The sequence below is a fragment of the Hemibagrus wyckioides genome, linkage group LG10 (genome assembly GCF_019097595.1).
Source record: "Hemibagrus wyckioides isolate EC202008001 linkage group LG10, SWU_Hwy_1.0, whole genome shotgun sequence".
Taxonomy (NCBI): Eukaryota; Metazoa; Chordata; class Actinopteri; order Siluriformes; family Bagridae; genus Hemibagrus; species Hemibagrus wyckioides.
The window spans coordinates 19,291,414-19,316,886 of record NC_080719.1 but is presented as its reverse complement, the minus strand read 5'-3'; the positions used below and the strand labels follow the sequence as shown (position 1 = coordinate 19,316,886).

Here is a 25,473-nt window from a genome sequence, read left to right as displayed (position 1 = left end):
ATGGCTCCAAAATATGATTTTAAATCGAATCCTGATTATTATTATTTTTTGACCAGGAGAAACAGAAGTCCTAACAAAAAATATAATCGTCTCATTATATTTAAGCATTTACAGTTCCAGAAACCCAAACAGGATCAGATTAAAATGACTCCTGTGTTATTAGATCGTATATTTGGAACTGAGGTATCAGTGACATCTCTAAGTGAAATGATTGTTGGTGTTTTTTGTGTGTATTAGTTGTGTATGCATGGGAACAGTGTATACTACAGGAAAAAAAATTCACATTCCTTGGCTGGGATTAGAGCTCCATGTGAACAACTCAGGAATGCTTAGTGCAAGGATAAGAAAACTCCTAAATACGTGCGGGTTCGGGGGGGCATGCGAAAGGGGAGAGAGGGACAGAGAGAGGGACAGAGAGAATGAGATAGAGGGAGTAAGAGACAGACGGGGGGGGGGGGGCGAGAGAGAGAGAGAGAGAGAAAGGGGTGAGAAGGAGGGAGACAGAGAGAGAGAGAGGGAGAAAGTGAGAACAGAGAGAAGGAGGGGGGGCAGAGAGAATGAGATAGAGGGAGGGAGAGAGAAGGGGGGAGAGGGAGGGGGAGAGAGAGAGAGAGAGAGAGGGAGGAAGTGAGAGAACAGAGGGGGGGGCAGAGAGAATGAGATAGAGGGAGGGAGAGAGAGAGAAGGGGGGGAGGTAGGGAGAGAGAGACAAGTGAGAGAGAGGGACAGAGAGATAGAGGGAGTAAGAATGAGATAGAGGGAGTAAGAGACAGACGGGGGGAGAGAAGAGGGGGAGAGGGGGGGTGAGAGAACAGAGAGAAGGAGGGGGGCAGAGAGAATGAGATAGAGGGAGTGAGAGACAGAGAGAGAGGGAGGGAGGGAGGGAGGGAGAGGGGGGAGAGAGAGACAAGTGAGAGAGGCAGAGAGAAAGGGGAGAGAGTGACAGAGGGAGAGAGAAAGAGAGAAGAGAGGGAGAGAGAGGGAAAAAAAATGAGCATGGATAATGCAGGTTTATTAATCCATCACAGCTGCCATCATCTTCTCCAAGTGCTCTCCATCTTCTCTAAGCATATGGCCACGAGCACCTACTGCTGTGCAGGACGCATTTTTAATAGATTTCTTCATCACAGTTTCTCTCAGAGCTCATAATCATGAGAAGAATCCAGCCTTTTTACCAGCAGGTGGTGCTCTTCTGTTGGTTCACACTCATGAGTCATTGATATTATACAAGGAACAATCGTTTGACCCTCCAGCTATAAGGACAGAGTTGATACCTAATCTGCAGGTTGCTTTTAAGGAGTGTATGCGGTGTACGATTGTCTGTGCAGCGTGTGGATCCTTGTCTTAGCACCGCAGTGCAATGCTGCCGATGCCGCCTTTGTAATAGCAGCCTGCAGGGGTTTAGCTACAAATCCACCAGCTTAAGAAAAGCTGATGCCAGAGACTGGCAGGCACCATGTGTGTATATGCTGTGTGTGTGGATATACATACGTGTGCATGTACAGTGTGTGCGTGTGTGGGGGGGGGGGGGGGGGGGGGGGGTAGGGTTAGGGCTAACCCTCAGGGATGTTATCAATTTCCTATTTTAAAAATGTGGGCTTGTGCTGTGTGTCTGTGTGTATTTATGTGTGTATATGTGAATGCATACTGTGTGTGTGTATGTATGTATGTGTGTATAGATACAGTGTGTGTGTATATGTGTATGTATACTGTGTGTGTGTGTGTGTGTATGTATGCATATATGTATAGATACAGTGTGTGTATATGTGTATGTATACTGTGTGTGTGTGTATGTATGCATATATGTATAGATACAGTGTGTGTATATGTGTATGTATACTGTGTGTGTGTGTATGTATGCATATATGTATAGATACAGTGTGTGTATATGTGTATGTATACTGTGTGTGTGTGTATGTATGCATATATGTATAGATACAGTGTGTGTATATGTGTATGTATACTGTGTGTGTGTGTATGTATGCATATATGTATAGATACAGTGTGTGTATATGTGTATGTATACTGTGTGTGTGTGTGTATGTATATTTGTATAGATACAGTGTGTGTATGTGTGTATGTATATATGTATAGATACAGTGTGTGTATGTGTGTATGTATGTATGTATCTATGTATATGTGTATATATACTGTGTGTGTGTATTTATATGTATATAGATACAGTGTGTGTGTATGTATATGGGTATAGTACGGGTATGTGTGTGTGTATATGTGAATGTATACTGTGTGTGTGTGTGTGTGTATGTATATTTGTATAGATACAGTGTGTGTATGTGTGTATGTATATATGTATAGATACAGTGTGTGTATGTGTGTGTATGTATGTATGTATCTATGTATATGTGTATATATACTGTGTGTGTGTGTATTTATATGTATATAGATACAGTGTGTGTTTGTGTGTGTTGAGAGACATATGTATGCATGTACAGTGTGTGTGTATGTATATGGGTATAGTACGGGTATGTGTGTGTTGAGATATACATATGTGTGTGTACAGTGTGTGTATGTATGTGTATATATACATTGTGGTTATGTATGTGAAGAGATAGATAGATAGATAGATAGATAGATAGATAGATAGATAGATAGATAGATAGATAGATAGATAGATAGATAGATAGATAGATAGAACTTTACTGTCATTGCAAAGTACTGGTACATAGCAACGAAATGCTTTGTGTGTGTGTGTGTGTGTGTGTGTGTGTGTGTCCTCAGGGATCTTACTAATTTCCTAGTTGAAACATGCAGGCTTGTGCTCACATGCGCCTCAATTACTCATTTGTCACAGACCCTGACACACAGATCTGACAGGAACCTAAATATATCTGAAAATTTATTATACACACTGTAAACGTTTTTGAAAAGGATATTTCATATTCCAGGCAAACTACTTCAGACATCTAAACACCCGTAGTTCTGTCATGAACGGAGTAAACAAACCTACATATGTTGGGTGCCAATTTCCCCTTCCTTATTTTTGCTTCCTTCTTTTAGAGCTAGACTGAGTTACCTGTAGCTAACAAATAATAGCTGTTTGTTTTGCAAAATAAAACTGTCTGTCTGATATGATATCCATTCCAGTATATATCTATCCATATCAACTCAGTCTATATCAATCTATATATATTTATATCTATCTATTTATCTATCTAGATAGATAGATAGATAGATAGATAGATAGATAGATAGATAGATAGATAGATAGATAGATAGATAGATAGATAGATAGATAGATAGAACCAATTGAGAGTTTCCTTGGCTGGATCATCGTCTTGATGAAATGTCCTCCTTCATTCATCCTGGTAGATGGCAGCAGATTTTTTTATCAAGAATGTCTTGGTACATTTGTCCATTCATCCTTCCTTCAATTATATGAAGTTTGCCAGTAGCGTATGCTAAAAAAATAGCCCCACAACATGACGTTCCCACCTCCAAACTTCACTGTTGGTGTGGTGTTTTTGCGGTGCCATTTGTCCTCTGTACATGGTGTATATATATAATATGGCATCCCAAGAGTTCAATTTTGCTCTCATCTGACCAGACTATATTCTCCCGGTATTTCACAGGCTTGTCCTAATGTTGTGCAGCAAACTTTAAACGAGCTTCAACATGCTTTTTCTTCAGCAATGGAGTCTTACATGGCCTTGGCGGTTGAGTTCATTGTACCTGCTAATTCCAAGTGTTTCTGAAGCTCTTCACAAGTGGTCCTTGGCTCTCTTCTGATAATTCTTTTCACTCCTCTGTCAGAAATCTTGTAAGGAGTACCTGGTCATGGCCAGTTTATGGCGAAATGATGTTCTTTCCACTTCCGGATTATGACCCTAACTGTGCAGAAGTTTTGAAATCTTTCTGTATCCAATGCCATCAGTATGTTTTACAACAGTAAGGTTCCGAAGGTCTTAAGAGAGCTCTTTGCTTTGAGAACATCACGAGATGTTTCTTGTGTGACACCTTGGTAATGAGACACCATTTTATAAGCCAGTTGGGACTGAACCAGCTGATATTCATTTGCACTGACAAAAGGGTAGCATTGCTTTCTAATTCCTGTTTGATTTCAGCAGGTGTCTTGGCTTTGTGTGCCTTTTTGCACCTCCCTTTCTTCATGTGTTCAATACTTTTTTTCTCTGTGTCATTTCACATTATTACACATAATTAACTTAATTTATGGACACTTATGGTTTGATTTCTCTCCATGTGTGGATTGCATGGGTTATTACCAACATCTGGTGAAAATTTCATGTCAATAGAACCTTTAGAGATGTATTTACTGAGAAAAATGATGACTTGTTTGATACTTATTTTACCCGCTGTGTATACAGTGAGTATGAGTAATCTACACACCCTGTTAAAATTGCAGGTATTTCGGAGTAAAATAAAAGTAAAGAGAACTCATGTTGTATTATTTTCCACCTGTTATGTGATACAGCAACCAACAGCATTCAATCAGCTTCAGTGATTTGCACGTTTGCCTCGTACCTCTACCGTGGGTGCTCAACATTTGCTTATTGTCCATGGGGTTTTCTCTGGGTACACCACTTTCCTCCCCCAGTCCAAAGACACTGACATTTCTAAATTGTCCATAGTGTGTGTGTGTGTGTGTGTGTGAGTGATTGTGTCTTGTGATGGATTGCCAGCCTGTCCACGGTGTCCGTCACCTTGTTCCCTTGGGATAGACTCCAGGCTCCACATGACCCTGCATAAGATCAGTGAGGGATTCAGGGATGGAAAAACAAACAAAAATGTTTCGAAAAAAAAAACACAATAAACATAACAAAACCTACAATGTTAACAGGGATCTGTATACTTTTTTTATATCCACTGTTTGTGTGTGTGTGTGTGTGTGTGTGTGGTTGCCAGGGGGTTTAAGGTGTGTGGGTGTCAATCTAAGTCTTCTGCCGTAATGGAAAATTTGACTGGTGATAGAATGAAACTGACTTTTAGATTAGAACACTGGAGATGCTTTATAAAACATCAACAATTCAGCATCAACAATTATATTCAATAATAAACAATAATATTCTGTTTATTGTTAGATTTTGTAGAAACTACCTATGTAAGTCTTCACTAGACCATATTAGATACCATATTAGAAAGAGTACACCTCCTATTAAATTAATGAACCCATTCTGAGCCAATCAGATACGACCTCACTGTGCTATAATACTAACACACTGTAATAATGGTTGCAGATACAGATGTTATGACATCTGTTCAGCTCACAGCTCTCTCTCTAAGCCACTGATTGTCATTCCTGATACAATTTTTAAATTGTTTAACCATCTGGGACTCATAATGGATAGCTTTAAGCATCTGTATACAATGCTAGAGTTCTACACTCCTACCTAGATACAGTGCAGAAAGGATAAAATGAAGCAAAATGTAAACACTAAACACAAACAAAATAGTGTGTGTGATTATTAATATACACTAAGTAAGTGAAAATGCTAGGAAATGTACAATGTATGCTGTGAACAAGTGACATATTGCACACACACACTACACTAAACCTCACTAAGTGATGTGGGTGATATTACACATATTACACAGAGTCTAATATCAGTTCTATCAATCTGATCTATCAACCAGACTCAGAACTCCTTCTTTCACTTAATATCATTTCAGTTTGAGGGAACAATATAGGCCAGAGGCATTCGGTTAAAATCTGTAAAGGTCAGGTTCCTTAGAGTAAAAGGGATTTTGTCCTTATGTAGCTTTTACATATCATTATAATATCCGTTTATATAAAGGTCACGCATGACGTAGGCAGAACTACAGACCCAGTGCTCACAAAACAAACGTGCAAAGACAAAGGAAGTGCAAATAAGTCAAACGCTCTTTACTAACGAAAAGGGTACATATAACTTTGTGTCATTCCACACACAACTACTTTGGAGCAGTCCTCCTTCTCCACACTAGTAAACACTTGGGTCTGTAGCTCCACCTACATCACGTGTGACATTTCGACGTGATTACATAGTACATAGCGTCGCGGACGCGCATGCAAGAGCTAGCACTAGACGAGTTTTTGTGGTTAAAAAGTATACAATCTTTTATTTTTCTAAGAAAGTGACCAATGGTTCAGCTAGATAAGACCCTTTTTCCTCGGGTGGGATCGTTTCGAAGTTCAAACTCGGGGGCACCATTAAAGTCCACTATACGGAGAAAAATCCTGAAATGTTTTCCTCAAAAAACATAATTTCTTTACGACTGAGGAAAGAAAGACATGAACATCTTGGGTGACCAGGGGGTGAGTTAATTATTTGTAGATTTTTGTTCTGGAAGTGAACTTCTCCTTAAAGTTATTTAATTGATAGGTTTTTAAGTGACAATTAATAAGCAAACTCAAATCTTTATGTTGTCTGTACTGAAAACAATCCAAATTTAAACTTCACTAGTTTCGGTCATAACTTATTTGAGAACATAATTCATCAGGCTTTTTCAGTGCACAACTTTAGCACACGCTAGAGATCTAGAGATTCTGATAACCAGATATCTACATCTCACATCTCTAACGTTCCATCGCAGCCCTTCGTTCTGTAAAGCCTCACAGCTGACGGGACACATGGTATATTCCCCTGTGGGAGGGTGAAGGTTAGGTTATGTGAGCTAGATTTCGGCAGGAATATGAACCAGAGGCAAATTTAAACCTACAGATTACAAGCTCATGTTACAGATTCTAACCCCAGGCATTTACTGATAAAATGTGTCTGAGCTAATTTTATCTCACATTTGTGGTAATTGAAGGATTTCCAAAGCTTCAACCTGAAACCTTGATAAATGTGAAAGTGGTTAAGCCAGCCACCTACATACCATGTCATCTAGATCACCTGATTGTGTGTGTGTGTGTGTGGTTAAGTGTGTGGGTGTCATGTCAGACAATCACAGTACCCTAACTGACTCTCTACTCTCTTTAGCATGTCCCGTTTTTTTTTCTCTCTGCTTCTGTTTGGTCCACATAATGTCAATCTGTCTCATCCTCTCTGCCTCCGTATTTCAGGTTTCCTCCACTGGCGCTGTCAGTCCTGAACAGCAATGTCGAAGGAATCACTGTGGCACACTTGAGCAGACGAGTCATAATAAAACCACAACACACCTACACACACACACACACCCACAGACAAACACACACACACACGCATTTTAAGCATGAGAGACCAGACATTGGTCTAAAAAAACACCTGACATGTACGTTCCATTAGAATCAGTTCCGCTTTAATACAGACAGCCTAACCACCAGCCTACATTCCCTGAGAAAGACATGCTTTTACACACACACACACACACACTGTCATTCCAACGACCTCTCTCTCTCTCAATAATGAAAGTAGCTTTTGAATGTGTGAGTGCATGTAGATAGACAGTTGCTGCTGTCATTTAAAGCTGTGGATTCTGTGTGTGTGTGTGTGGTTGTGTGTGTGTGTGTGTGTGTGTGTTCATGCTTGTGAGTAGGGGGAGAGAGAGAGAGAGAAAGAGAGAGAGAGAGAGAGAGAAAGGCGTCATGCTCCATAAAGCTGCTCTGATACTCCACGTTTAGTGTTACTCCAACACATACTGTTTTCTGGAAGGACTTTCACACACTGCACGTGACGGCTTCTCATTTGTCGATTCAGGCTCCGCTGTTTTCAGTGTATAATCACGGATCCAGTTGGCAGCCTGGACACTATGGTAGCCGAAGAGGCTCCTAGAGGTACGTAACCCTGTCATGAGCGATCGTGACACTTAATTATATTATAAAAAATGATTACTTCATTTGATCAAATTAGAGGCCCGTGTCAGGCCATTTGTTGGAGTTTGAAATGAGTTATATCATAGAGTGTGGAGAGGTTTTTTGAGAAGAAAGGATTGCATAGAGAGGTGTAGGGAGGAGAGGAGAAAGGGTTGAATAAAACGAGAAAGAGAGAGGAAAGATGAAAAGAAAGGAAGAGATAGAAGATAAGAGGAGAAATTATTATTAATATTATTATTATTATTATAAGAGGCTGCTGATATGTCTTAGCTTTATGATGCGTTCCACACACTATAGTTTGTTTCATATTGCTTTTTTTTTTGTTTGTCTAAGTCTTCCCATTATGAAAAATAACGCATCTGAAGGCTCCGGGTCAATCTCTCTTAGCACCTGGTGTGCATTTCCTACTTCTAATGTTAATCAGTAAAGTTTTTGTCGTTCTTCTGAGTGATGACAACAATGAGGTATTATCAAATTTTAGCAGCTTGCCGTGTTAAACATTAATGTTGTTTTATCTTTATTGGACCGTTGAGTGGTCTGAGACAACTACGCTGACTCACGGCTGCCCCAGTCAGGTGTGGCTCAGACACACACACCTGTTCTCATCTACACAGAATGGAATGTGTCTTACTCAGCTTCAGAGAAAAGCTCCTCCATGTATCACAACAGCAAACATTGCATAGCTTGCGATAAGTCCCAATATGTTTTTCCTGACGTCAGGACATCGGTCACCTTGACCAAATTCAAGGGTTCCTGTTGATATAAAAACTAAAAAATAGCCATGTTAATGATTGAATCTGACTATTTTCTTTCTTAAGATACACATTTGTGCACATGTGCAGTGCTTTGCTAATCAAGTTCATTTACATCTTCCATCTTAAACATGGAGTCCGGTGGAAGGAGATGGTCATTGGAGGAGACAGAATATATTTAGAATAGCATTTAGATGTGAACAGTTATTTGAATAGGATTGTAAAATAGGATTTCGGGTACAATAAATATACAATTTGTTCAGATTGGTGAAAACGGGTGCATGGAAACAAACCTTATTAGTAATAGTGTAATGCAGCATGATTGTTTTTGCCTATTTCTAGTGTTAAAGGTCCGACAAGCCTGATATCAATACAAATGAACATTTTTACAGATGTGTGGAAACAGTAAACAATTAAGTACATTTAATAAGCGAAAACCGGACTAATTCAGTATTCACAGTATTCCTGAATTTCTAATAAACATCAATTGATAAGTAGTTCTGAGATTGCTACAGCTCCAGGGTAGGTTTTTTTTTTTTAGTTCATTGCCTGAGGATCATCTGGGATTCACCTGTGTACAAAACATCTGTTTGAAAGCTGACTGATAGCAGCCCTGCAATGAACCTGAACATGTTACACATTACATCAGCCTTTACACATCACTCTTTCGTTTGCTAGTTGAGACTAGTGCAAGAGTAAAGATAGTAAACAAATGGGCTTGTTTGTAGATGAAGTGCGATATACATCTGTAACATGTATCATCACTATAACTTTAGATCCTAGCATGAGACTAAACCACATTCAATTCCCAGGTCACAATTTTTTTTAAATATAAAGAAGTGAGAATAAATGCCGGATTACCACACGTAAATTCCGAAGCTACTTGTCAGTTACAGAGATTACAGCTGAATCTTAAAAAAAAAGTCATTGGTTTTTCACGAGTGGTGAGACAGCAGTTATTATTATTACTGATGTTGATGTACTCAGTGTTTATTTAATAACAATGTGCTGACAATGCCGCTATAAACACGAGCAAACATTTATTTATTTTTAAAAATATAAGAATTTATTTGGAGGGGTTTTGTTTGTTTTTTAACCCCACCCTGGGCTATTTTAAAATAACTATTCAGTCAACACACACAATAAATGACTAATCATTAACAACATCAACAACACCACCACCACCACCAACAACAACAACATAAATTAATTAATTAATTCATTCATTCATTCATTAATTAATTAATTGTTTTTATTTATTTATTTATTTATTTATTTATTTATTTATTTATTTATTTATTTAATTATTTATTTATTTATTTATTTATTTATTTATTTATTTATTTATTAATTAATTAATTAAAACAAGCAAACTAGCAAACAAAATGAATGAATGAATGAATGAATGAATGAATGAACTAACTTACTAAATAAATAAATAAATAATAAATAAATAGACAAACTTAACAAATAAATAAATAAATAAACTAACAAACAAAAAATGAATGCATAAACAAACAAACAAATAAAAAATAAAAAAATAAACTAACTTGCTTACTAAATAAGTAAATAAATAAATAGACTAACTAACTAAATAAATGAATAAATAAATAAACTAACAAACAAAAATTAAATGAATGAATGAATGAATGAATGAATGAATGAATAAAAACCCACACCAGCCCCACCAATAACAACTGTAATTATCATCATTCATTATACTATTGCAACAAATTATTGTTTTAATGTGTAGCCTTAAATCTTTGTATAAACAATAGCATATGTTATTTTTTATACAGTTCTTCGGTAATTTGTTTTTTAATTCTCTTGTTTTTTCGCGCTCGAGCTGTTCATCTCTTCCTCTCTCACCTGGGCGGAAGTACGCCTTGATACTCGGCCAGGTAAAGAGAGCCTGCGCACTGTACACTTCCCTCCAGGTGGGACAGAACCTGCGTGTTCCAGCGTCACACACTCCCACACTTAGCCTAGCTTTTCCTTCAAGCTGCTGGTTTCCCTCACTAAACCGATATGAACTCGACTCATCACCATTTCTCACCTATACAGCAACCTTGAGGACTAATGGGGATTCTGTTACTGAGCCTTTTTCTTCACTACTGGCTTAGCACAGTAGAAGGTAAGACACTTTACCATGCATGATTAACTGTAAAGTCCATACATTACGTTTAAGTAATGCTGATTTGTTGTTTTTAATAATTGAATTCCCTTGAATAGTGTGTAAATTGCTTTATTGAGCCTGGCTTTGTTAATGTTTTGTCATCACACACAGCGCGTGCCAGAGCACAAAAATAAAAACAGCCCTGAATTAAAAAGAGAGAGAGAGCGCATTTACATATGCGCGATTATTATCCGATTCGGGTTCATTTCAGATTATTCAGGTATCTATGTAAACACCCGACTGTGATGTCTGAAATCTGATTATCAGAATGTAATGCCTAATTCGGCCCCGAAGTGTTGTGTTGTTATTGTCACAGACTGTTTGTATCCTGTATGGGTTTCACTGAAAGGGTTCATTTTGAACGGTTTGTATAGAGAAAGTTGAGTTCCATGTCAGAAATGAACCACAGTTTTGTGTGTGTGTCGCTCTGCTGTTCAGGCAGCTGTGGGGCAGAAGGCGCGCGGACGTGTGGCGAGTGCGTGCAGCTGGGGCCCCAGTGCGCGTGGTGCTCTCTACAGGTACGCGCACTTCAGCTCACTACTCTCTGTTTACTGCTCATCTATTTATTTATTTACTGCTAATCCATTTCATCCAGTTTAAACATGGCACGATTAACTATTTTGGGTTAAGTCAAGTAAAAAGAAGCAATTCCTGTATATACCTAAATATGTATATACCTAGGGGCAGTGGTGGCTCAAGTGGTGAAGGCTCTGGGTGGTTGATCGGAGGATCAGGGTTCAAGCCCCAGCACCACCGAGCTCTACTGTTGGGCAATTGAGCAAGGCCCTTAACCCTCTCTGCTCTGGGGGAACTGTATCATATCATAGCTGCCCCTGCACTCCCCCAACTTCCTCAGCTGGGATATGCGAAGAAAAGAATTCCACTGTGCTGTAATAAATAATAATAATAATAAAGGCTTCTAAACTATATGGCCAAAAGTACCATCAGACCTCTATGTGGGCCTTCAACAAACTTTGAGCCAAAGTTGGATACACTGAATTGTCTAGAATATCTAGGCAATTACAATTTCCTGTACACTGGAATCAAGAAGCCCAAACACTCTTCCAGCATGACAATGCCCATGTGCACAAAGCACAGAGCTCCATGAAGACATGATGTGTTAAGGTCGGAGTGGAAGAACTCACATGTCCTGCACAGAGCCCTGACTCTGACTCTGAACCCCACTCACAGCTTTGGGATGAATGAGAAAACCCACTGAACCCCGAATTTCCTCAGCTAACATCAGTAACATGATCTCTCTTGTAGGTGATTGATCACAAATCCCTACAGCTACATACTCCAATGTCTAGTGGAAACTCTTCTGAGGAGAGTGGGGAATGATGGACTAAATCCTGAATGATAAAAAAGCACATATGGGTGTGATGGTCAGGTTTCCTATATATGGTCATGTTTAGCTATATATTGTGGAAATTATATGACAGTATGAACTGAGTGCAAAAGCATACTGTGTGCATACAATTAATTGTAAACTATTAAGATTAACAATAGTTGTCTGGTAGCAGCTTGTAAGATATGGTAAGAAATTAAGATTAAGCCAAAGCAAACACACAGCAGAATGTTGTTTAGGAACGCATGGGTTTCATTTCCTTGATTTTTCATTTTTAATAAATTAACACCAAAATCTACAGAGGAGCCGGTCTACAATTATTGAGTCCACTTATGACGACTTAAATGATTCAGTCATGATTTTCAAGTTGTACATTGTTGAAAGTCAGCAGCTTCCAAACTTTTGTCAAAAATGAAAAATGGATTATATTGAACTCATGTTTGTGCAGCAACGCATCTGGCAATCACATGACTTTTTCTCCTCAACAGAATTTCACAGATTCTTTAGTGGTGAGCGAGCGCTGTGGTACGCGTGAGGAGCTTCTCCTTCGGGGATGTCCACAAGAGTTCATCCAGTTCCCAGTGAATACCATGGAGCTCCTGGCTGACAGGCCGTTAGGGAAAAGTGCAGACCCTACTAATATGTCCTACATTTCACCGCAGAGGATGGCGCTCGATCTTCGGCCAGGTGAGATGTCTAGCATGCAGATTTAGACAGATCTCAACCTATTAAAATAATAAACATGCATAATAATAATATACAGAGCATCGTAAACAATCCTTCTGACTTACAGGCAATTCATTATAGTAGATCCATATACAAGCATGTTTTTAGGAGGTGGGAGGAAACCAGAGATTTCAGAGGAACCCATGCAGACATTAACACATAACAAGTTCAGGATCAAATTAGTGACCCTGAGCTTTGAGTATAATTTGGAAACATCTCTGTTTCCTTCTTCCTTCTCACAGTGTTTGGAAAATAGACACCGCTGTGAATATATGTTTTTAGCACTATACATTTACAAAATTAAGATCATTATATGACAGCTTGCTTAAACCAAGTTATTTCTTTTGTGTTAAAGAAGCTTCTTTTTCTCCATTTCTCCACCAGGAACCCAAGTGACCTTTCAAATAAAAGTACAACACCCAGAAGACCATCCAGTTGATATCTATTACCTTATGGACCTCTCAGCTTCAATGTATGATGATCTGCAGAGAATCAGAAACCTGGGCTCGACTCTTTCTAAAGAAATGGCAAGCCTCACGAGTAATTTACAGTTGGGATTTGGTTCATTTGTAGAGAAGCCAGTTCTGCCGTACATTAAAATCACTCCAGAAGAGCTGGCAAACCCCTGCAGGTAATCCTCCATTAATACCTAGTGTATTAAACACTTATTAATATGATTGGCAAAACGTAGTAACTGTGTTTTACAGAACCACCTCGATCGACATACTACTAATGAATATTTCACGCAAGAACGTTTCATTAATGACGTTATTTCATTTTACAGAAGCGTAGAATATGTCTGCCCACCCACGTTCGGATACAAACACGTCCTTCCATTAACAAGCAGTACGGACCAGTTCAATCAGATCATTTCTAAACAGCACGTCTCAGCAAACAACGACATTCCAGAGTGCGGCTTTGATGCCATCATGCAGGCAGCAGTGTGTGGGGTGAGGCATTTTTTCTATCCCACACATGCATTGGATGCACTGGGCCTTTGCTCTTCTGAAAAGAATCATTTTTGTGTCTTATACAAAATATCTCGGGTAGGATAAGATTGGGTGGCGGAATGATTCCATGCGCCTGCTGGTTTTTGCAAGTGACGCGGACTCTCATTTTGGAATGGACAGCAAAATGGCCGGCATCGTCATTCCCAACGATGGACAATGCCACCTAGACAGCAACAATGAGTATTCAATGTCAGGCCACTTGGTAAGGTGAAGCCTATATTCTCTAAATTGTCAGTGTGAAAACACAATAATATATAAAACGTTTAGTTCATTGCGTGATTATGATTCTCTGTCCTGCTCAGGAGTATCCAACCTTAGGACAGCTTATAGACAAGCTGGTAGAAAACAACATCCTCCTCCTTTTTGCGGTAACAGAAAATCAGAGGCAAACCTACAAGGTGAGATCAAGACTTTCAGGTTTGTGTGTTTACTCACAGCAAAGAGGCAGAAGGTTCAGTAGGGCTAGTCTTGTGTATCACTGAAGATGAGATACATCCTGCGATAGTATGCCTTATTCAGTTGTGCTTTTGACATGCTCAAACATGATCACACCGTGTTTACCAGGCATGAAAATACTTCTTCCTTTCTAATTTCTCTTCAGATTCATGCCCACTCTAGATTTCTAGATATCTACCTTCTGCATTCCACAATTTAGTGGTTGTTTTTTGTTTTGTTTTGTCTGCCCATTTTAACTAGAACTATGCAAGTCTAATTCCTGGTGCAACCGTGGGTGTGTTGGAAAATGATTCCCGGAACATTCTTGAACTGATCTTGAGTGCATATAAGGTACAGTAGCTCTTTGTCTTTGGCTGGATACCTTTGTGAACTGTTTTGCAACAGGTTAGGGGTATCAGGGTTACAGGCTGCACTCATAAAGGGCACATCAGAGACGTAACACTAAGGTATTAAGTAATAGTCTCAATCTGGTGGGTTAGGAATTAGAAAAAGGGCAATCTCAGTAGGCGTGTGGTCTTCCAGAACTACAATACTACAATAGGAAACTTGTTAAAACATTGTGCAAAAGAAACTCTTGAGTCATAAAGCAATTGGGCTTATATAGGTGAATGTGGGTGCTTGCATTATACAGGTGCTCACTGCTTTTTCCATCTTTCATACCTCTTCTCTTTCCTTCTTTTTGTCAGAGTCTTAACGTTCACGGAGCATGTCTGCACTCGTCCTCTCTAGACTGTTTGATCTTAAAATCTCTGTTCCTTCATCCCCCACTCCCTCCTTCTTCCTTCCTCACTCATCCCCTACAATGTAGCCCTGCTCTTCTATGGAGTGCCCATTAAAGAGACTGGGTCTCTTGACTCTGTGTCTGTGACAGTCTCACACTTTGTTCTCATTTTAATAAATAGAGGTCTGAGTGAGAGTGTAGCTTTTCTGCGTCTCTTTTCCAGTAAGTAGGGCTTTTCAGGAGCATTCTTTGTGTTTGAGTGACTTATTTTTTCATCCTGCAGGGTGTACACTTTTACTAAAACTCATAGTATTCAAATATCCCTCATACCGTTCATATACTCGTTTAGGACAGATTATTCAATTCAATTCAAATAATAAATGTTGGATTCCTGGTGTGAGGAATCTGATGTGTCTGGTGTGTTGGATTTTTAGGAGTTGAGGTCCGAGATTGAGATGGAGGTTATGGGGGAGACGGAAAATCTTCAGATTTCCTTCACTGCTATCTGTCCAGATGGTACAGTGCATCCGGGGCTTAAACACTGCACCAACGTGAAAGCTGGAGACACAGTGAGTCTTCATTTATTTTTATGTAGTAGACTAATCCAATGTTTAACACGACGGAAAAATTATTATCCTCCACCTATCACTGGTGTTTGCTAATTTGGGTAAATAATAGTTTGTAGAAAATATGATCGCTGGGTGTTCGAGGAGTATACAGAATTACGCTATAGTGGGAGAGTGCAGAAAGGTTTGCTTAGCTTTTTTATTCCTAATCAGACAAACAGGCATTCTGTTTCTGTGAAGATGAAGGAAAAATATTCTTCTCTCAGGTGTCTTTTAATGTGACGGTGGAGCTGGACAGCTGTCTGGACGCTCCACATCATTTCACCCTGCGGCCCGTGGGCTTCCAGGACACACTGGAGGTGGAACTTGAGTCGATGTGTGTGTGCGATTGCCAGAGGACTGCCGACCTGAACAGCACACACTGCAGTAAAGGAAAAGGAGCACTGGAGTGTGGTGCTTGTATATGTGACCCAGGGTTCATAGGTTCCAGGTGTGAGTGTGCAGAGGAAAAAGGTCAAGTCAGTGACTGCAGGTGAGAAGGGTCAACGCTGATTACCTGATACTTCTAAACAGTAAGTGTGTGTTGGTGTATTTTCATTCACTTAACGAACTGCGATACTGTGTGTACGACCCTGTACAGGGCAAACGATAGTGCAGAAGTGTGCAGCGGGCAGGGCGAGTGCTTTTGCGGCCAGTGCTCGTGCAACCCGTCCAGCTTTGGGCTTGTGTATGGAAAATACTGCGAGTGCGACAACTTCTCCTGCCTCCGATTCAGAGGGAAGCTGTGTGGAGGTCAGTATGAAGAAAAGAGAGATTTGACAGAAAGCACAACATAGCGCTGTGTGTAGGGAGGAGTGTATATGATCTCTCACTCCAGGGAATGTTAATGAAACAAAAACACCATGGTAATTACATGCAGTCTTAACACCCACTTTAATGTTTTATGCAGGAAGTTAAGGATGCATTAGGCTCAGCAGCTCTACATCTAGCAGGCAGATTGCAGCAGGCAGAGAGTGTTGATTATTCAGTAGCACCTACTATATTTACAAGAGAGAGAGAGAGAGAGAGAGAGAATATTAGCAGAAGGGGAGTGCACAGCCATTTAGGACATTTCTCTCTAGTGACATTTGTTTTTGGGTCACTAGCTTGCGGACTTACTGATGAATGGAAAAACCCCGCGACTCAGTCAAGTGTAGGAGTGAGGTGCAGGCAGAATAAAATACATATATTTTTAAGTTTTATATACAGCTCTGGAAAAAAAAAATAAGAGCCCACTGCCCAATCTCCAGATTTGAACCCCATTGAAAACCTCTGGAATGTCATCAAGAGGAAGATGGATGGTCACAAACCATCAAGCAAAGCTGAGCTGTTTGCTTTTTTGCAAAAAGAGTGGTATAAAGTTCCCCAACAGCAGTGTGAGAAACTGGTGGAGAGCATGGAGCCAAAACGCATGCAAATCAGGGTTATTCCACTAAATACTGATTTCTTAATGTTATTTAGCCAAAGCATTAACACAATTTGTTTACAAATTATTTGCATTTTGTTTTATTTGAGTTATTAAAGCTCTGCAAATACTGCATGATCTCGGGGTATTTTGATGTGTTGTCATTTCCTTTAAATATACACTCTAAATAACAATAGTTATAATTTGAATTTAGGAGAAATACTGTCAGCAGTTCACAAAAAATGAAACAAAACTGTTCATCTCACCAATACATGCACCTGGAAGAAAAAAAACATAAGAAACTGATTATTTTGCAGTGGTCTCTTATTTTTTTCCAGAGCTGTATATATATATATAATTATAAGTTTATTCTTTCTTTGTGTTCTATGTTAAGTTTATTTTGCACCATTAGGTAGAAACTCTGTAAATCAGGGGGCCCGATGGTTGGGGACCCCTGATTTACAGAGTTTCTACCTAATGGTGCAAAATACAGGAGGGTTTCTGCTGAAGTAATGTGATTTAACAAGCATTAAAAATTAAGTTTGCATAATGAAAATTTTTATTAAAGCCATGACTTAAAATTACTATTTTTTTTATTAATGTGACTTATTATTACAGATGCTCATTTACACATCTGATGCAAATCTGTACTCTTTTTTCCTGTTTCTGTTTTATATTCACAGTATATTTTGAATGGCTTCCTTTTTGCTTCAGTTTCAGTTAGTCTTTCGAGAGTCCCATCATCACTCTCAGGAGCAATTAGCGCAGACATAAAACTCATTTCCTTCTTGTTTCCTCCCCCTGATTTGCACATCGCATGTTTCACACTACTCTTTTTAACTGCAACAGTGACTGCACTCCACCATCCACACACATAGTTTATACCATTGCACATGCATATTAGGACTCATAATAGTACCAGTACACCCGGATGAGTGTTACATCATAGTATTAAACCATTTTTAGTACAGATTAGTGACTTTTGGCTCTATTATACGAGCAATGTTAGGCCATTTATATAGATTTAATGGCCTGTTATTGAGAAATAAGAGACTTAAGGGTTTGTGGCCTGATATATACACTACCAGTCAAAAGTTTGGACACATCTTCTAATCCCATGGTCTTTCCTGATGTTTATTTCTTTCTACATTGTAAAACAATGCTGAAGGCGGCCGAAATACACAATAATGTCCTTTGAACAGTTGATATTGAGATATGTCTGCTACTGATGCTCTGTAAAGCCTTCATAACGGCTCTAATCTGAGGTGCTGTTAATTGGTGATTTCTGAGGCTGGTAACTCTAAATGAACTTCTCCTCTGCAGCAGAGGTCAGTTTTGGTCTTGCTTTACTGGGATGGTCTTCATGTGAGCCAGTTTCATCATGGTGCTTGATGGGTTTTGCAAATGCACTTGACAATACTGTTCTTGCAAGAACTATTCCAGAACACCTGACCTTCGTGTCTTAAAATAACAACTGACTTGTTTTTTGTCATTACATATGGATTACTTAAGTCCATGTGTGTTATTTCATAGTTTTGAAATCTCCAGTATTGTTCTAGAATGTAGAAAATAAATCCCTAAACAAAAAAACATTTAATTAAAAGGTGTGTCCAAACTTTTGACTGGTAGTGTACTTCATTATTAAATTGATGATATACATATGCCCGTAACACCCAATAGTACCAGCCTCTAAAATTTAGCACCGAATTCTAACACCTGCAAACTATTATTATCTGCTCTTTCTGCTGAAGTGAAGTAAGGCCATTTACAGAGAGGGGAAAGGATGTAGGAAGTAAAAGACACACAAGTATCTGATAATGTTTACTTTTACTTGGTGCCAACTTTATCTTTGAACTTTGGCCTGCAAGTAGAAAACAAGAAGGCAGGGCTACAGTCAGTTTGTAGTACTACTTTTTCCTTGCGGCGGTCATACCAGACTTTTGCCTTGCTTTTTACTACTTTTTCTTCTCTCTACTTGCTAAAAATGTGTTGTTTGCAGTGCTAGTACTTCACCAATGTTAATCACGATCAAGAAACATTGAGCATAAGTGGATTTTTATTTTTATTGCAAAGTAAACAATTCTTGGGTAGCGAATCTTTGAATCTGGTTGTAACCTGCCATAAAGGAATAAGATGAATCACACAGCAGGTTGTATGATACAAAACAAGAGTAATGGTTTCATGATTACACTGAAAAAAATCCGACATCCTGAAATAGCACAAAACGGTTGTATTTATATTTCAAATATATAGTAATAAATCTGTGTGTGTGTGTGTGTTTGTGTTCAGGTCATGGAGAGTGTGACTGTGGTGAGTGTGTGTGCGATGAGGGTTGGACAGGCGAGTATTGCAACTGCAGCACTAGCACACACTCCTGTGAGTCAGCGGATGGGTCGGTCTGCAACGGCCGTGGAAAGTGTGTATGTGGGAAGTGCGAGTGTAACGTTCCCGGAGCTTCAGGGGAAAAGTGTGAGAAGTGCGCTACATGCGCAGATGTCTGTAGCTCAACCAGGTATATACACCTATTCGCTCTCTCACACACACATTGAATCAACAAATATATTTGCTTTCAATCATTGTGTGTGTATGAATGTATACCTACACTCACTGGCCACATTATAAGGAACATCTTTTCTTAAAAACATTGTAATAACTGTATAATAACTCAAATAACCACTCTTTACTACCGTGCTGAGCTGAAAAGCATCTCAGAGCACACAACACATCAGTGAATCTAACAGATGGGTTTCATACCTGTCCATCAAATCAGGAATGTGAGCCCACAGTGGGCACAAGATCACTAAAATTGGTCAGCTGAAGACTTGAAAAAAATCAGGCAATATTACTGATATACTTAAATTAGTCTGTGTGACACCAGCAGCCACATCATGGTCAAAGTCACTGAGTTCATTCCTCTTTTCTCACACATCTGTTTCATGTGAACGTCAATTGTCCTGTATATTTTGCGTCATGATTGTTGTCCAGTTATACAACTGGCTATTAAAGCGGACAATTTATGTGTGTGTGTACACACGCCCTTGAACAGCATGCATGTGTGTATGTTTCGTTCTCATGTTCCATTTTATCAGTTGTTCTCACACATAAAACCAGGTAAGAAAACACATTACAAATCATCAATGTCTCATTTCCCCTTTCTTAAAGTCCAGCGCTTCACATAAAAAGTTAGAAAGGGACAAAGAACTAGACAGGGGAAAAGGACCACAGGAAAAGTGTCCAGATGTTTCTTTCTTTATCAAACAAAAAATCTTGAGATCAGTTTTCTGAAGAGCTGACGTGTTTGTGTGTGTGTGTGTGTGTGTGTGTGTGTGTGTGTGTGCGTGCGTGTGCATGGGTCCCTCATAGGTCTTGTGTGGAGTGTTATCTGAAAACTGATACACCCTCAGAAGAGTGTGTCAATAAGTGTAACGCTGTTCATACCACTGTCACCAACTCTACAGGTCAGTGCACACCCCTTTGCTGTCTCTTATTCTGGTCATGTTGGTTGTGTAAATGTAATTTGTGAGTATGTTAAATGGTCTTTGTGTTCCTTATTTAAATATACATCGTTTATGCACAGTAATTGCAGCAACTGCTGTTAAAACTGTTCACAAAATAATTGCATGCTATAATATCATATAATGTATAAATTTACATTGACTACACACTTTGTTCAAAGCTCTTAATATTCTCAAATCAGCAAAAAAAATTATATTGCTAACTAATTATTTACCAATCTAATGTCCCAATTTTGCAGTTTTATACATAATATTTATATTTAAATTTAAATATTAAATTTGTTTATATTGTATTTTAATGTCAAATTCTACTCCTAAGTCAGTAAAATCTTTGTTTTGTTTTTTAAATGTCTAGATATCTTTTAAATATAATTCAAATACATCCTTGCACTGGACAAGCTTTCCAACAATCCCACACCACTATGCAACAAGCCTTTTATAACACATAAGACACATGACAAACTCCATGTAAAACTGCATCGTGCTGTGTAGAAGTCAGAACGGCCGACTTGATAACAATAGCATTAAATACTCCTTTACATTATGCCAGTTTTCCAGGACTTTCCACATATGTTGTAAGCTACACACAAACAAATACAAGTGCTATAGATTTGACCTCTTGATCCTTAACAAAGCTGTACAAGCCACTCAGGCTGTTGTGCAGACAGACCCATTGTTGGGCCTCAGTGACTACAAGCCCTTCAAGTGTCTTAACAGGAAAAGGCCTTTATAAGAGGCCTTTATAAGAGCCCTCAGTCTGGGGCAGGAAATGAGGTGTACAAGGCTGTATCAGTAGTCGTCAGCTGAGACGTACAATGCAGAGACACAAAACACTGCTAGTCGTCTGACAGAGCTTCACTGGAAGTTTGAAAAACGAAGAAGTCTCTTACCATGAAATTTATGATGTATGTCAGGATAGTATTCTATTATAATAATATTATATTATTGTATGGATTAGTTCTTTGATAGTAGATTATTTGTAGAGACTGTTGTGGATATTTGATCAGGCCAGTGCCCTGAGTGACAGTGTTCAGGAAAAAAAGAAACAGAAAAAGAAAGGATGGTGAGAGAACCAATATTAGCTGTTATAATCTACATATTAAATAGTTTTGTATGGTTAAAAAGCACAATGTTCATTGATGAATTAAGAATTGTTGGGAAATTGCTGTGGTGCAAATCTTCCTTGGAAAGTAACTTACTGGGAATAGGCTCATGCAAATCCCACTGTCCAAACATTGAATATTGTCCTATCATAAAATGTCCATCGGAGTTTATTCCTTACATAAATTACAGTATGTTCGTACCAAAGATCAGATGAACTTTGGTGACCTCTGGGCTCCAGTTATACATATTGTGTTCCTTTTTTTGGCAATTATTGACTTAACATACACTATATTGGCTCGTGGTCTCCACTCTAATTCACCCCAAAGGTGTTGTCAAAGGCCAGTCAAGTTCCTCCACACCAAACTCACTCATCCTTTGCTTTGTGCACTGGTGTGCAGTCATGTTGGAACAGGAAGAGGTCATCCCCAAACTGTTCCCACAAAGTTTGGAGCATGAAATTGTCTTGCTGCAGTATTAAGAATTCCTTTCACTGGAACTAAGGGGCTAAGCCCAACCCCTGAAACACAACACCTGAATTCAATGAATTGGAGCAATAGCATGTATACACCATAATATGTTTTATTCAGTATTAAGTTCAAAAGTCTTACTCCCTGATTAATAATGTCCAAATTGTCAATGTCATACTACAAACTATGCCCTATTTTCTTTGCCTTATGGTTGTTGTTTGTAATTCATCACTCAAACACCATTTCTTTCTTTTCATCTTTCAGACACAGACGAGAGCCACGCAGTGATGTGTGCTATCCGTAGTGAGAACGAATGTCTGATCTCCTTCACATTCGTGAGTGGTGAAAAGGGCAGCACCGTGTACAAGCTCAGGCTTGGTAAGAGTCCACTCATCTCATTCGCTCACCCTGTCATTACCATTACTATTTCCATTTGGCAGCTGCTTTAAGCCAAGCTTACTAAATAAGAAGCAGAAGTGAATCTGGGCACAAGTTTTTAAAGAAGCTGACTGATACAACTGTGGCAAAACTTCCCTGCAGAAACCAGTGCATGGTATTTTTTTTTTTCTAAATAAGCCATAACTAAGCACACGTGACCACAAGCGCTCAGAAACGCAGAGAAAACTAAGCCGAGTGTTGCAGTAGCAGTAGTCGTAAAACTACAAATGAGTCAATACTTTGAAAGAGGTAGAGCAGAGAACCTGACAAATAACAACAGAGAACACACCTAGATAGACACTCACCATCCACTTTATTAGGAACATCTGTGCAGCTGCACCCTTATGCAATTATCTAATCAGCCAATCACATGGCAGCAGCACAATGCAGATGCAAATCAGGAGCTTCGGTTTATGTTCACATCAATCATCAGAATGGGGAAAAGTATGATCTCTGTGACTTTTTAACAGTGGCATGGATGCAGGTACCAGATGGGCAGATTTCAATAGTTTTCAGAAACTGCTGATCTTCTTGAATCTTCACACACAGAATGGTGTGATAAACAAAAAACATTAAAGTGAGTTCTGTGGGTGGGAACACTTTGTTTATAAGAGAGGTCAGCAAACAAATAGCCGGATGGGTTTAATCTGCTAGAACATAGTCACTCTTTACAACTGTGGTGAGAAGAAAAGCAGGATGTTTTTGGTTGTTGTTGTTGTTTTGCAGTATGCTGTGTAAAACTGTGTTTGAAAACCCCAGATCAACAGTCTCATAAGAAAAATCTTTTCAAGGTTTCAACGTTACAGTCACAGCAGTCACATATTTCCCACATTCTGACGTTTGATAAGCACATGAAACTGAAACTCTTGAAACTGAGGTTTGATATGAACTGAAACTCCTGATCTGCACGCTAATGATTTTATATATAGTGCGGCTGCCACCTGTTTGGCTGACTGCATAAATGAGCAAATGTACAGGTATTTATCCCTAATAAAGTGACCAGTGAGCATACACATACACACTCTTGGAGAAACTGCAGAGGGTGTCATTTACAATAAGCCAATGAGTCAATAAAGATCAATAATGAAAATATTCTCATATGGGTCTCTGTTAAAAAGTGTGCTTGTCTTGCAGACTGTCCAAAGCCTCTAAATATCGCCATGATCGCTCTGGGTGTTTGTATGTCTGTACTCACTATTGGCATTATCCTTGCGGTGGTTTGGAAGCTTTTCATATATGTCCACGACCAAAAGGAGGTTGCCAAGTTTGAGGCAGAGAGAGCAAAAGCAAAATGGCAATCAGTAAGTAATCCAGGATTTTTTTTTTTTTTTTCCTGAGAATTTTGAAATGTTGGAACAAAAATAATGTCTTATTTATTATAAATTGTATTCAATCATTGATTCTTCAACATTTGCCATATTTTCCTTCGCAGGGCACAAACCCTCTTTTCCGCAGCTCAACATCAACATTTAAGAATGTAGCCTATAAACATACAGTTAAACAGAAAGATGAAATCTGCTGACCAGCCTAAAGGACAGACTAATGTCATCTGCTGACTGTTATGGTATGGTGTGTGTACGTGTGTGAATATATGTGTGACTTTTTTTTTTTTTCTCAGAGCCAGGCTGTGGGAAATATTTTGTATTGTTAATATATTTGCTGCTAAATGAAGTCAGCAAATGCACAATTGTTATGAACTTTGATAAAAAAAAAAGTGTGAGAAAACTGTATATTTTCATTTCATGGAAAAATACTTCAGTTTATTGATTGTTCAGTGGAATTAGCTAAAATTGCACACTCTAGATTTCTTCTTTTTATTGATAGCAATACTGCGCTGTGTGTACACAGATTGTGTATTCTCCCCGTGCGTTGGGGGTTTCCTTCAGATACACCAGTTTTCTCCCTCAGTCCAAAAACATGTACATTAGGTTGATTGTTAATTCTAAATGGTCCATAGGAGTATGTGTGGTTGTCTATCTATATGTGTGGCCCTGTGATGGACTGGCCGCCTGTCCAGGGTGTACCCCTGCCATTTGCCCAATGTGTGCTGGGATAGGCTCCAGCAGATCCCCGTGACCCTAATTATGAATAAAGCAGGTATAGAAAATGGATGGATGGATGGATGATAGCAATACTGCGCTGTGTGTGCACAGTTTGTGTATTTTGGGGGGTTTCCTCCAGGTACACCAGTTTTCTCCAAAGACATGAGCTGTACGCTGATTGGTATCTCTAAACTGTCCTATCCTTTTGGATAGACTCCAGGATCCCTGTGACCCTGTGTAGGATAAGCAGTAAAGAAAATAGATGAGTGGATGGATGGATTTCACCATTGTGTCATAAATTTATCAAAAGAAAAAGGAGACAAAAAAAAGAGAGAAGAAAACACGTTTTGGCGGTTCGTCTGACCAAAGCAGCTCTGTTTTTGTTCTTGTTTTCAGTGTTGAAATGTGGAGGATGTCCTGACCACAGCATGTAATCTTTGACACGTTTTATTTCCTGATAAAAAAAAAACAAAACAAGAAGTTCACACAAAACTTTAGGTTCTTCAAAGTAGTGTCTGCCATCTTGGACGATTACATTTACCATTTTGGGTTTAAGGTTTAAGTGTTGTTGCACGCATAAACATCTTTGTAAACTCATCATCTTGTCGTTTTGATCTCTGGGGTGTGATTTTAATCCAAAGTGTTGATGATACTTTTGCAGGCTTCCTGACTGGATTTCGTTCTATGCTATCTACTGTAAGTCAGAACACTGGACATATCATATCGGTTTAGCCTTCACTTACAAGACTTTCTGATTGTTGTAGTGTGTGTGTGTTTGTGTGTGTGTTATGTTGTGGTGTTGTTAAAATGTGGCCTATATGAATGACTACACTGAGGCTGAGCCTTGTGCTGTTTTAATGTCCTAAGTTAAATTTTCAACCACGAATAAAGTTGGATTTTTGCTGGCAAAGCTCTGTTCGGAGTCTTATTCATATTATGGTATATTAACAATAAAAAA

At 38.9% G+C, this 25,473-nt stretch overlaps 1 protein-coding gene across 4 annotated transcripts; it reads left to right on the top strand.

Moving 5' to 3' along the window:
• Window positions 1-7,489: 7,489 nt before the first annotated feature.
• Window positions 7,490-25,419, top strand: itgb6 (integrin, beta 6). 4 transcript variants are annotated; one of them, XM_058401266.1, is made up of 17 exons: window positions 7,490-7,711; window positions 10,567-10,636; window positions 11,117-11,196; window positions 12,515-12,713; window positions 13,137-13,383; window positions 13,537-13,702; window positions 13,803-13,964; window positions 14,065-14,160; window positions 14,459-14,548; window positions 15,374-15,508; window positions 15,772-16,037; window positions 16,146-16,297; window positions 19,239-19,461; window positions 20,313-20,407; window positions 22,300-22,413; window positions 23,608-23,774; window positions 23,906-25,419. In XM_058401266.1, exons 2-17 carry the CDS (start codon window positions 10,582-10,584, stop codon window positions 23,993-23,995), a joined length of 2,337 nt encoding a protein of 778 aa, XP_058257249.1. In that variant the 5' UTR covers window positions 7,490-7,711; window positions 10,567-10,581; the 3' UTR covers window positions 23,996-25,419. The 4 variants fall into 4 exon arrangements, with proteins under 4 accessions (XP_058257249.1, XP_058257250.1, XP_058257251.1 ...); XM_058401267.1 differs by lacking the exon at window positions 7,490-7,711 and adding an exon at window positions 10,149-10,403; XM_058401268.1 differs by lacking the exon at window positions 7,490-7,711 and having other exon boundaries at window positions 10,418-10,636; window positions 23,906-24,037; window positions 25,177-25,419.
• The last annotated feature ends 54 nt before the right edge of the window (window positions 25,420-25,473 follow it).

Coding starts and splice junctions, on each gene's coding strand:
- itgb6 (XM_058401266.1), top strand. CDS start 10,582: ATGGGGATTCTGTTACTGAGCCTTTTTCTTCACTACTGGCTTAGCACA. Junction 12,714..13,136: donor GGCGCTCGATCTTCGGCCAG/GTGAGATGTCTA, acceptor TTTCTCCACCAG/GAACCCAAGTGACCTTTCAA. Junction 13,965..14,064: donor ATTCAATGTCAGGCCACTTG/GTAAGGTGAAGC, acceptor TGTCCTGCTCAG/GAGTATCCAACCTTAGGACA.